Source organism: Pleurodeles waltl, chromosome 1_2 (assembly GCF_031143425.1).
Source record: "Pleurodeles waltl isolate 20211129_DDA chromosome 1_2, aPleWal1.hap1.20221129, whole genome shotgun sequence".
Classification (NCBI taxonomy): domain Eukaryota; kingdom Metazoa; phylum Chordata; class Amphibia; order Caudata; family Salamandridae; genus Pleurodeles; species Pleurodeles waltl.
Genome location: NC_090437.1, coordinates 51,464,134 through 51,476,174, shown reverse-complemented (window position 1 = coordinate 51,476,174; position 12,041 = coordinate 51,464,134). Strand labels below are relative to the sequence as shown.

The 12,041-nt window shown below is 45.7% G+C and overlaps 1 protein-coding gene across 3 annotated transcripts in view; it reads right to left on the bottom strand.

Annotated features, from left to right (window-relative positions):
• WDFY3 (WD repeat and FYVE domain containing 3) overlaps positions 1-12,041 on the bottom strand; it is a 1,200,521-nt gene that overhangs the window by 69,378 nt on the left and 1,119,102 nt on the right. For all 3 annotated transcript variants that reach the window (XM_069236246.1, XM_069236255.1, XM_069236264.1), the window contains one exon: positions 9,867-9,978. In XM_069236246.1, coding sequence (XP_069092347.1) covers positions 9,867-9,978 — 112 coding nt within the window. The remainder of the gene's footprint in view (positions 1-9,866; positions 9,979-12,041) is intronic.

Below are 12,041 nucleotides of genomic sequence, written 5' to 3'. Positions count from 1 at the left end.
GGAGGACCTGAGACGCTGGTAGAGGCCCAGCTGGGGACGACCTCCTAAGGACAGAGGGGTGCCCGTCGGACCCTGATCCCCCTAATGGCCCACATACTGGAAGTGGTCAAACCTGAGTTAGATGAGCGCTTGAGGGCAGCACAGCAGCCACAAGGGGGTGAGTACACACTGTGTGGTATTCTTTTTTGTTGCTTGCCATGGTGTTTGGGTGCAAGATTCTAGTCAGTGGATGCCCCAATATGCCGGATTAGCTAATCTTGTGGAGTCCTGTTTAGCAATGTAGGGTGGTATGTATATTTGGTAATGGCAAGTAGCTGGCATACCATGGCAGACACGGCTTAGTGAGTCCGAGTAGGTGTGGAGATGGTAGCGTTTGGGTTAATTTCTGCTGTTGTTCCCAGGTAGTTGTTTGTCATTGTGATTCATACTGCACAGTGTTAATCCCAATAAGTGACTGTGATGTGTATGCCACATGTGTTGTTGTTGCTGTAATTGACCCTGTGCTCTCTTTCTTTCTCCCCTACCTCTCTCCTTTTCTCATACTGTCCTTGTGTGCATTAGCATCATCTGGCAAAGGAGCAGGGGCACCGGCGAGTGGGGCAGCTGCAGCCCACGGGACCCAGGAGGCAGAGTCCACCAGCACTGAGGGGACCAGTGGGTTGGAGGGCGAGGGAAGCACCACGGGGAAGACAGGAGCCACAACATCTGACTCTGATTCCTCCTCCGATGGAAGCTCCCTGGTGGTGGCGGACCCCTCTGGGACCACACCAGCCACAACATCTTCCACCACCCCCGTACCAGCACCGCCCTCCAAGTAGGCCCCCACCCAGTTACCTGTGCCCGCTCACCCAGGGAGATGGGCGTCTCCTTCCCCCCAGGCACCTCAGGTTCTGCCCCAGTCAGCCCTGCTGCCCTCACTGAGGAGGCTATTGACCTCCTGAGATCCATCTCTGTAAGGCAGTCAACCATATTGGATGCCATGCAGCGGATGGCACCTCAGATGCAGAAATGTAATGCCTACCTGGAGGGCATTCATGGTGACTTGTCTGCCCTACAGAGATCGTTTCAGGCTCTGGCCTCCTCTTTGATGGCAGCCAGTATCTGTGGTTATTCCGTCCTTCCTCCAACTATCTGTTCCCAGTCCCAAAGCCCTCTACCCCCACCCATCCCACGCACACAATCAGACCAGCATGCACCCAAGACAACAGACAGGACTCACACAGACAAGCACAGACATCACACTTCACTCAACAAGCACACACACAGCCAACACACAGAAGCACATACAACAGCCACTACCTCCCCCTCCTCCTCCTCCCTCACAGTCACATCAACACTCACACCTGCAAACACTGCATCTTCAGTCCCAGATCCTGCCACCTGTACAGCCTTGCCCAGTCACCACAACAGCAGACACGCAGAATAGCACCCTATACACCACATGCGCAGTCACCACCACCACCACCACCACCACCACCTCATGCAGCACACCCACCTCACTAGCAGACACCACCACAACATACATACACACGTCCTCCGTTTGTCCTCTCCCACCCTGTCTGCCCCCTCCAAAGACACAAACACTCCCAATCTGACATGCAACAGCCATCCACCTCACACACGCACACTGTACATGCACCTGCAACCCAGTCCAGCACACCTACTCCTCCTACAACCACTCCCTCTAACTCCACCCACAACCGGCCCTTAGAAACGTTTCCTTTCCCACCTTGACCTCTTCCCTCCTCCCACCGTCCTGCCCCTAAGAGGAAGCTCCCTCACCCCAGCCGAGTACCTCCAGCTCCCAGTCCACTCATGTCCCTCCCCCTAAAGCTACACTTGCCACTAAGGGGCACAAGAGTGGCACTCCGGGCCCCCCACCCCAAGCCACTACCTCCGCCCCCCTCCCAAACCCAAGTCTAAGGAATCTCCCCCCTCCCCACTGAGGTGCCTGCCTACCATCAGCATGATGCCCCTGCCCAGCGGAGTGGCTTGGGCTGTCAGAAGTCAAGTTGGGCCTTGGACGTTGCTCTGTGGCTTTTCACTAACACTGGACTGGCCAGTGGAAGGATGGATATATAATACAATACAATACAATATAATATATCATTTATTCTATTGAGGTCGCTCTTCCCACTGAATTACAGTTCTTGGACCAAAGGTATGTGTCCTCCCTTTCTTTGTTCCTGGCTTATGTTGTTGTTGAATTGCTCTGCAGATAGCTCTCGGTGTGTGGTATGTGTTTATGGTGTGTGTTGTGTGTGTGGGGGAGGTGTCACTCTCCCCTCCCTCTCTCGTATGCTAGGCGGCTGTACTCTCTGTCCGCAGCGGCATGCGGCTCCTGGACTGCCATCATGTGGTACAGCATCAGCAGGACTTCCAGTTCGGGTTCCATAGCGGCTGCAGACTCCTCAGTGATCCTGGAGGTGACTGTCTCTTTCATATGATTTGTTTCCGCCAGGGTTTTGGTGGCGGTGTTCCCGCCCCAGAAATCCTGGAAGTCTGCTATGTCATAATATGGTGGGCTGGGTGTGGTGTTCCGCCAGCCTGAAGATGGCAACTGCCGTGGTCAGTGGACAGACCGCACTGGAGGTTCGGGTGGTACTTTAACTGTCTATGGGAGGGATCAGCGCCATGGTCATAAATTGGCGGTCTTCACTGCCAGTCTGGCGACGGACCTACAGCCATCGCCGGCATGGTGATCAGCTGGCCACCATTGTCATAATGATAACCTAAGATTCTAAATCGCAATACTGAGTTTGGCATGCTGCAGATGACACCAATGCTATGTGAGGAGGTCTGGGCACAAAGGTGGTTTTTCCTGAGGTTGCATGGATATTTTCAGCAGCAGTCAGTACCAGGGCTCACTCACACATAAGAAGGTTATCAAAATTAGCCTTATGGGTTCTTGATGCATCTTCAATATTACACATCTTCTGGAAGAGAAGCTTTGGCATATAGTGTTCTTGTGCGTGGCAAAAAGGTCAGGTCAACCAATGATTTTCTCCAGCGGTGTAAGTAATCTTGATAACCCTTAGTGTTGATTTCCTATTCGTGATTTTGCAATGTCAGACTAGGTACATCCAGAGTACCTTTATACTGGCAGGTATTTAATAAGAAATACCTTCACTTTACACCTTGAATAGTACGTTTTGTAAAATAAAATCTATATAGCTGTACAAATTATATATGGAAAATGTCACTTACCCAGTGTACATCTGTGGCATGAGACGCTGCAGATTCACATGCTGTGCATATCCCGCCATCTAGTGTTGGGCTCGGAGTGTTACAAGTTGTTTTTCTTCGAAGAAGTCTTTTCGAGTGACGAGATCGTGGGACTCCTCCCCTTTCGGCTCCATTGCGCATGGGCGTCGACTCCATCTTAGATTGTTTTCCCCGCAGAGGGTGAGGTAGGAGTTGTGTATATAGTAATAGTGCCCATGCAATGGAGTATGTATGTACATAATGTGATTAAAAGTGTTATATTTACAAGTTTACAAATGTACAAGTTTCTTTTTATCAACTTATAACGGCTACAGGCTCCCGGGGAGGTGGGAGGGCGCATGTGAATCTGCAGCGTCTCATGCCACGAACAGATGTACACTGGGTAAGTGACATTTTCTGTTCGATGACATGTGTAGCTGCAGATACACATGCTGTGCATAGACTAGTAAGCAGTTATCGCCCCAAAAGCGGTGGTTTAGCCTGTAGGAGTTGAAGTTGTTTGAAATAATGTTCGTAATACTGCCTGTCCTACTGTGGCTTGTTGTGTTGTTTACACATCCACACAGTAATGTTTAGTGAATGTATGAGGCGTAGACCATGTGGCTGCCTTACAGATTTCTGTCATTGGTAGATTTCCTAGAAAGGCCATGGTGGCACCTTTCTTCCTAGTGGAGTGTGCCTTTGGTGTAATAGGCATTTCTCTCTTTGCTTTAACATAATAGGTTTGAATACACTTAACTATCCATCTGGCAATGCCTTGTTTGGATATTGGATTCCCTGCATGAGGTTTTTGGAAAGCTACAAACAATTGTTTTGTTTTGTGAATTTGTTTGGTTCTATCAATGTAATACATTAGTGCTCTTTTTATGTCTAATGTATGTAATGCTCTTTCAGCTACAGAGTCTGGTTCTGGAAAGAACACTGGGAGTTCTACCGTTTGATTTAAGTGGAACAGTGATATAACCTTTGGCAAAAATTTGGGATTTGTGCGCAGAACCACTTTATGTTTGTGTATTTGTATAAAGGGCTCCTGTATCGTAAAGGCTTGTATTTCACTTACTCTTCTGAGAGATGTGATAGCTATTAGGAAGGCTACTTTCCAGGTTAAGTATTGCATCTCACAAGAGTGCATGGGTTCAAATGGTGGACCCATGAGTCGTGTTAATACAATATTGAGGTTCCACGAAGGAACTGGTGGTGTTCTTGGTGGAATGATCCTTTTTAGACCCTCCTTAAATGCTTTTATGACTGGGATTCTAAATAGTGAAGTTGAATGTGTAATTTGCAGATAGGCAGAAATTGCTGTGAGATGTATTTTAATGGATGAAAAAGCTAACTTAGACTTTTGTAAGTGTAGTAAGTAGCTTACAATGTTTTTCGCGGACGCGTGTAATGGTTGAATTTGATTATTATGACAGTAAAAAACAAATCGTTTCCATTTATTTGCGTAGCAATGTCTTGTAGTAGGTTTTCTAGCCTGTTTGATGACCTCCATACATTCTTGTGTAAGGTCTACATGTCCGAATTCTAAGACCTAGGGGCCAGATTGCTAGATTGAGCGATGCTGGATTCGGATGTCTGAGCTGTTGTTTGTGTTGAGTTAACAGATCTGGTCTGTTTGGTAGTTTGATATGAGGCACTACTGACAGGTCTAGTAGTGTTGTGTACCAAGGTTGTCGTGCCCAAGTTGGTGCTATTAGTATTAGTTTGAGTTTGTTTTGACTCAATTTGTTTACTAGATACGGAAGGAGTGGGAGAGGGGGGAAAAGCGTAAGCAAATATCCCTGACCAACTCATCCATAACGCATTGCCCTTGGAGTGAGGTTGTGGGTACCTGGATGCGAAGTTTAGGCATTTTGCGTTTTGTTGCGAATAGGTCTATTTGCGGTGTTCCCCAGTTTTGGAAGTGGGTTTGTAGTATCTGTGGATGAATTTCCCCTTCGTGGATCTGTTGGTGATCTTGACTGAGATTGTCGGCTAACTGGTTTTGAATTCCTGGTATGTATTGCGCTATTAGGCGAATGTGATTGTGAATCGCCCAATGCCAAATCTTTTGTGCTAAGAGAGACAACTGTGTTGAGTGTGTCCCTCCCTGTTTGCTTAGGTAATACATTGTTGTCATGTTGTCTGTTTTGACAAGTGTTTGTGGGCTATTAGTGGTTGAAATGCTTTTAATGCTAGAAACACTGCTAGTAGTTCTAGTTGATTTATATGAAGTTGTTTTTGCGGAGTGTCCCAATGTCCCTGGATGCTGTGTTGGTTGAGGTGTGCTCCCCACCCTACCATGGAAGCATCTGTTGTGATCACGTATTGAGGCACTGGGTCTCGGAATGGCCGCCCTTGGTTTAAATTGATAGGATTCCACCATTGAAGCGAGGTGTGTGTTTGGTGGTCTATCAACACTAGATCCTGAAGTTGACCCTGTGCTTGTGTCCATTGTATTGCTAGGCACTGTTGTAAGGGCCGCATGTGTAATCTTGCGTTTGGGACAATGGCTATGCATGAAGACATCATGCCTAGAAGTTTCATCACAAATTTTACTTGAAATTGTTGGTTTGGGTGCATTGTATTACATTTTGGAATGCTTGTACCCTTTGTGGACTTGGAGTGGCAATCCCTTTTTTTGTGTCGAAAGTTGCTCCTAAGTATTGTTGTATTTGACACGGTTGTAAGTGTGATTTTAGGTAGTTTATTGAGAACCCTAATTTGTGAAGGGTTTCTATGACGTATTTTTTGTGTTGAAGACACTGTTTCTGAGTGTTGGTCTTTTTTAACCAATCGTCTAGATACGGGAATACGTATATGTGCTGTCTTCTGATATGTGCCGCTACTACTGCAAGGCATTTTGTAAATACCCTTGGTGCTGTTGTTATTCCGAATGGTAACACTTTGAATTGCTAATGTACTCCTTGGATTACAAACCTCAAGTATTTCCTGTGTGAAGGATGTATGGGTATATGGAAGTACGCATCCTTTAGATCTAATGTTGACATGTAGTCTTGTTGTTTGAGCAAGGGGATCACGTCTTGAACTGTTACCATGTGAAAGTGATCTGATTTGATGTAAAGATTTAGTGTTCTGAGATCTAAGATGGGTCTCAGAGTTTTGTCCTTTTTGGGTATTAGAAAATACAGGGAATAAACACCTGTTCCTTTCTGATGGTTGGGTACGAGTTCTATTGCCTCTTTTTGTAACAACGCTTGGACTTCTAGTTGTAATAGATCCAAGTGCTGTTTGGACATGTTGTGTGTTTTTGGAGGCACATTTGGTGGTAATTGTAGGAATTCTATGCAATAACCATGTTGGATAATGGCTAGGACCCATGAGTCTGTAGTTATTTCTTCCCAATTTTTGTAATAATCTGTGAGTCTCCCCCCCAATGGTGTTATGTGTTGGGGATTTGTGACATTGAAGTCACTGTTTAGTTTGTGGGGTCTTTGGAATTTCCCTCTGGTTTTAGGGAACTGTTCACCTCTATATTGTCCCCGAAAGCCTCCTCTTTGATACTGGCCCTGGTATGTGGGTCTGGCTTGTGAGGTTGAGGGTTCTGTGCTTTGGGCTCAAAACCCCCCTCTAAAGTGTGGCTTTCTAAAGGTGCCTCTGTTCTGTGGGGAGTAGAGCGCGCCCATGGCTTTGGCCGTGTCAGTGTCGTTTTTTAGCTTCTCTATAGCTGTATCCACTTCCGGCCCAAACAACTGTTGTCCATTAAAAGGCATATTAAGCACAGCCTGTTGGATCTCTGGCTTAAATCCGGAGGTGCGGAGCCATGCGTGTCTCCGAATAGTGACCGCTGTATTCACAGTTCTGGCGGCTGTGTCCGCTGCGTCCATTGCCAATCGTATCTGGTTGTTGGAGATACTTTGGCCCTCCTCCACCACTTGCTGTGCACGCTTTTGAAACTCCTTGGGAAGATGTTCAATAAAATGCTACATTTCATCCCAATGAGCCCTGTCATATCTTGCCAATAAAGCCTGTGAATTGGCAATACGCCATTGATTGGCTGCCTGTGCTGCAACTCTTTCCCCGCTGCATCAAACTTTCGACTTTCTTTTTCGGGTGGTGGTGCATCCCCAGAAGTCTGTGAGTTTGCCCTTTTGCGTGCTGCGCCTACTACCACTGAGTCAGGTGTTAGTTGTTGCGTGATGTACACAGGGTCCGTAGGGGGAGGCTTGTACTTTTTTTCCACCCTAGGTGTAATGGCTCTGCATTTGACGGGGTCTTGAAACACTTGTTTTGCGTGTTTTAACATCCCTGGTAACATCAGCAGACTGGTACTGGCTTTGTGTTGACGACAAAGCATTAAATAAAAAGTCATCCTCAATAGGTTCAGCATGCAGTGCTACAGTGTGAAAAGTAGCTGCTCTGGACACCACCTGCATGTAAGCAGTACTGTCTTCAGGTGGTGAAGGTCTTGCTGGGTAGCAGTCTGGACTATTGTCAGATACTGGTGCATCATATAGAGCCCATGCATCTGGGTCATCCTGGGTCATCCCTGTGTGCGTTGGAGATTGCATCATAGGGGGTTTTGCAATTGGTGACAGTTGCAGTGAGTGCTGTGGCGATGGTTGTGGCGAAAAACGTGGTGGAGTTTTTTCTTTTGCCACCTTTGCTTTTGGCTGTTTCTCTGTGTCTTGGAAAGCAAGTTTCCTTTTCATTTTAATAGGGGGAAGAGTTCTTATTTTCCCTGTATCTTTCTGAATATGGAGCCTTCTTTGTGTATAGTCTGGCTCCCCATCTCTAATTCTTGTCCAAATTCATGGCCTTGTAGTTGTGCTGAAAGGCCTTGTTCTTCGGAATAAGAACTTTGTTTCGGCTCCGATGCTGGGTGTTTCGGCACCAAAACCTTTTCCACAGTCTTTTTCTGCTCCGAAGCCACCTTTTTCGGTTTCGGGGTGCCGATCTCTCGGTGCCGACTTTGCTCTGAGCCGGTATCTCGGTGTCGAGTTTGGTCGGAGCCAGTATCTTGGTGCCGAGTATACTCTATGCCGGTATCTCGACCGGAGTCGGATGTCTTTGACACGTGTGTGCCCTTTTTCGGTGCCGATGGTTGGTCACCGAGTTTACGGGTTAAGCCATGGCCTGCCGGCGGTGGCGTCCCCTGGGCCTTCATGATTTTGGCGTGAGTTTTGGCCGGGGAACGTTTACTCACGGTTTTCGCCGGCTGCTCACTTTCGGCCTCGTCCGAGTCGGCAATGGAGAAAGTCTCCTCTTCCTCGACGTCGTGGTGTCCTGACGGCGCCGATGCCATTTGAAGCCTTTGAGCTCTCCGGTCCCGTAGCGTCTTCTTCAACCGAAATGCCTGACAGGCCTCGCAAGTATCCTCTTTGTGTTTGGGGGACAAACACAAATTACAGACCAAATGCTGATCTGTGTAAGGATACTTATTGTGGCATTCGGGGCAGAAGCGGAATGGGGTCCGTTCCATGAGCTTTGGAGACGCACGCGGTCGGGCCGACCGGGCCCGCCGAGGGATAGAAGCCCCGAAGGGCTACCGGAGCTTTTCTTTTATTCGGTGTCGATCTACTATAACTAACCCGATACCGAACGCAAACAATACCGTCAAATTTTCTGAGATTTAACTAACGTTCCGAACCGAAACACGGAGCGAAGAGGAACACGTCCGAACCTGATGGCGGAAAGAAAACAATCTAAGATGGAGTCGACGCCCATGCGCAATGGAGCCGAAAGGGGAGGAGTCCCTCGATCTCGTGACTCGAAAAGACTTCTTCGAAGAAAAACAACTTGTAACACTCCGAGCCCAACACTAGATGGCGGGATATGCACAGCATGTGTATCTGCAGCCACACATGCCATCGAACATATATATATATATATATATATATATATATATATATATGGAAAATGTCACTTACCCAGTGTACATCTGTTCGTGGCATTGGTCGCTGCAGATTCACATGCTGTGCACATCCCGCCATCTGGTGTTGGGCTCGGAGTGTTACAAGTTGTTTTTCTTCGAAGAAGTCTTTTCGAGTCACGAGACCGAGGGACTCCTCCCATTTTGACTCCATTGCGCATGGGCATTGACTCCATCTATTTATATAGATATATATATATATATATATACATACATATATTATACATTTAGATATTTTATTCACTGAAAAGTTATGATTCGGACTCAAAAACATAAAAGTACCAGTTATGTGTATGAACATACACAACACAGGACATAACTCATGATCGTCTGCCACGTTGTTCTCTTGTTAATTGCTTTTGTGAATCTTTACTCCACTCACAAAAGATCTTCTCATTACTTCACTTAGAATGTGGAATTCTTTGAATAATTTTACTAGGATTTCCTCAGTGGGCCAGTGGAATAAACCTGCAAATCAGCCTCAAGGGGTGGAGATAGTAAACTAAAAGCCAATAAAAGACGTCAACGTCCTACAAAATGAGCACGGTGGGCAAGATAGCTCAGCTCTGAATGACAATGCTTTTACACCCAGGTGCACTGTGCCTTTTCACAGAATCCATAACAGCACTCACTGAGCCAGAACTACTGAACCTCGGTAATAACCAGAAAGAAATCTGAGATGATAGTTTTTCAGAGTTAATTATTTGATCACATGCAAAATGTTATAACACATCCACTGAACATCTTCCATCTCCACAATACTCACTTTGAGATTCCCAGTGCCGTTATCTCTGCTGGATGAGCATTATCTTTACGATCAAATGCTGTGTGCATAGTTAGTTTGCTTCTGAATACTAACTGTCTCTCCCATCTATAGCCTTCAAATAAAAAGAAGAAAAATTATTCAAATAAAATACTTAGATTGTCCGAATACACGAAATGAATATATAGTGGTTTACATAGGGACAATAAGGAATACTAAGAAAGTGAAACTGCACATACACATTCATTAAATTTCTTAGATTTCTGATTGACCAATTCATTGACAGAATTTCACATTACACCTAGAGGTATATAGAATATGTTCTCAACACTGTGAAATATCATACAGCACTTTCAATAGAGTTTTATTTTCTCTTTATCAACATTTTGTTTTACCATACATCATTTTGTACTAAAAAGAGAACGAAAGAATATTACAATGTTGTTAATATAATTGTACATAGCCTTCACATCTTTTGCACCATGACACACTTGAATGGAGCAAGATAGGTGCACGCCACCTCATTTTGAAAGGTGCCTCTGCAAGTTGGTGGCATAAAACTAAGTAAGCCTACAAAGGCACAAGACTGTGCACAACCAGCAAGTGGGCAGTGAGCCATCAATTGGCATTAGCAACGGCAAGAAAAGTCTTAAAACATAAACAACAAAAAATACCAAGAAGGGTATGTGCGAAGGATTATACCCAGTTATATTTGATGTCTCAGGGTGGCCTTGCACTGGACTCTGATTGCAGAGTGCTGATAGGTTGAGTGCCCACCAGACTCCAACTTTTCGCCCATCCTACTGTCTGCCTCTCACCATCCCCCTGAAGGGTGGGCCCATTCACCACTCACTTCACTGGTCATAAGTCCCCTGAATAATGCATGTGGTAGTAACCACTCATCTAACAAATGCAGTGGCTGAGCTCTGGACCAACCCTGCTTCAGTGACAGACTACCATGAGTACACAGCATCACCACAAACGGCTCCCAACCAACAGTGGTGCTGGCAGAACTTTTTTGCTTTATGGGTGTTCTCTTGCGCAGTTAGATTTCTGTTTCTTTGTACACTTGTTGAGATTTCCTAATGTATGTTTGAGGTTTGTGATTTTGTTTTTAGTGATGGAAGAAAAACTGTAGCCTCTCCTTCCTCCAGATCTCTACTTCACTGAAGTAAAGGAGGTGACCATAAAGTTATTAATTTTATAACATCTTGTAACAAGAGATGCTTGGCAGGGTGCAAAGGGAGCAGTGCTTTACTTGTAAATGAAAGAGTGCCCCTGCCAGACCTCAGCTCTGAAACATGCGGCTGATGCAATTAAATGTGCGGGCAGAGATTACCAACGTTTCTTAATCCTAAATCCCCTTTGGGCCTCCTTAACCCACTAACATTCACTCCCTGCCCCGTCAGCTCACTCTTGCAAGTCCCTGATTAATCCTTTTTGTGGCGGTTTTTCCTTCTTTATCTTTCTCCGTTGTTCCCTTTTGTATGTTTTCCCATCTTTTGCTTGCAGTAAATTTCTGATGCAAAAAGTAAGTCCTGGTCCCAGAAAATAAGCGCCGGTGCTCCCCGCCGTCAACCATCGGCTCAAATTAAGCACTGAAAGGGAGCCCCCCACAGCCTGGGTGGGGATTACTTTCCCAAACACATATGCTTGGTCATACCTCTCATCATGATCATATCACAATAGAGTAAACTTAAAGTTTCAGTTCACCATGCTGTGTTAAGTTTCCTCATGCAGTAAAAGCCTTCACAAAGCCATGCATCACGCCCAGTCAACAAAGCTCTGCTTGAAATCTACATTGCTGTTATAATTTAATCAACAATCACCCTCTGCTGCACTCACTAACATACCATGACCATACAAACTCCAGTAGTTTTGTATCAGCCTCCAGTTAATAACAGAACACCGTCAAAATTGTGGCAATATCATAATAAAAAAACAAGTCTGAACATTGCAAAAAATACAACTCCCCTGATCCATGTTAAAATTCCATTGCTTTTTTGAAACTTTTCGATCTAGCCTGCCAGTAGGCTAACACATGGGAATGGATGGTGCGCGTCCTACTTACTATATGGCACAGAATGGTGAGTCACTTTAAACGTACTAATTTTATGATATTGCAGTGACCTGAAGAGACACTTGGTTTTGCTCAATTGACAAGACATACTCAGACAC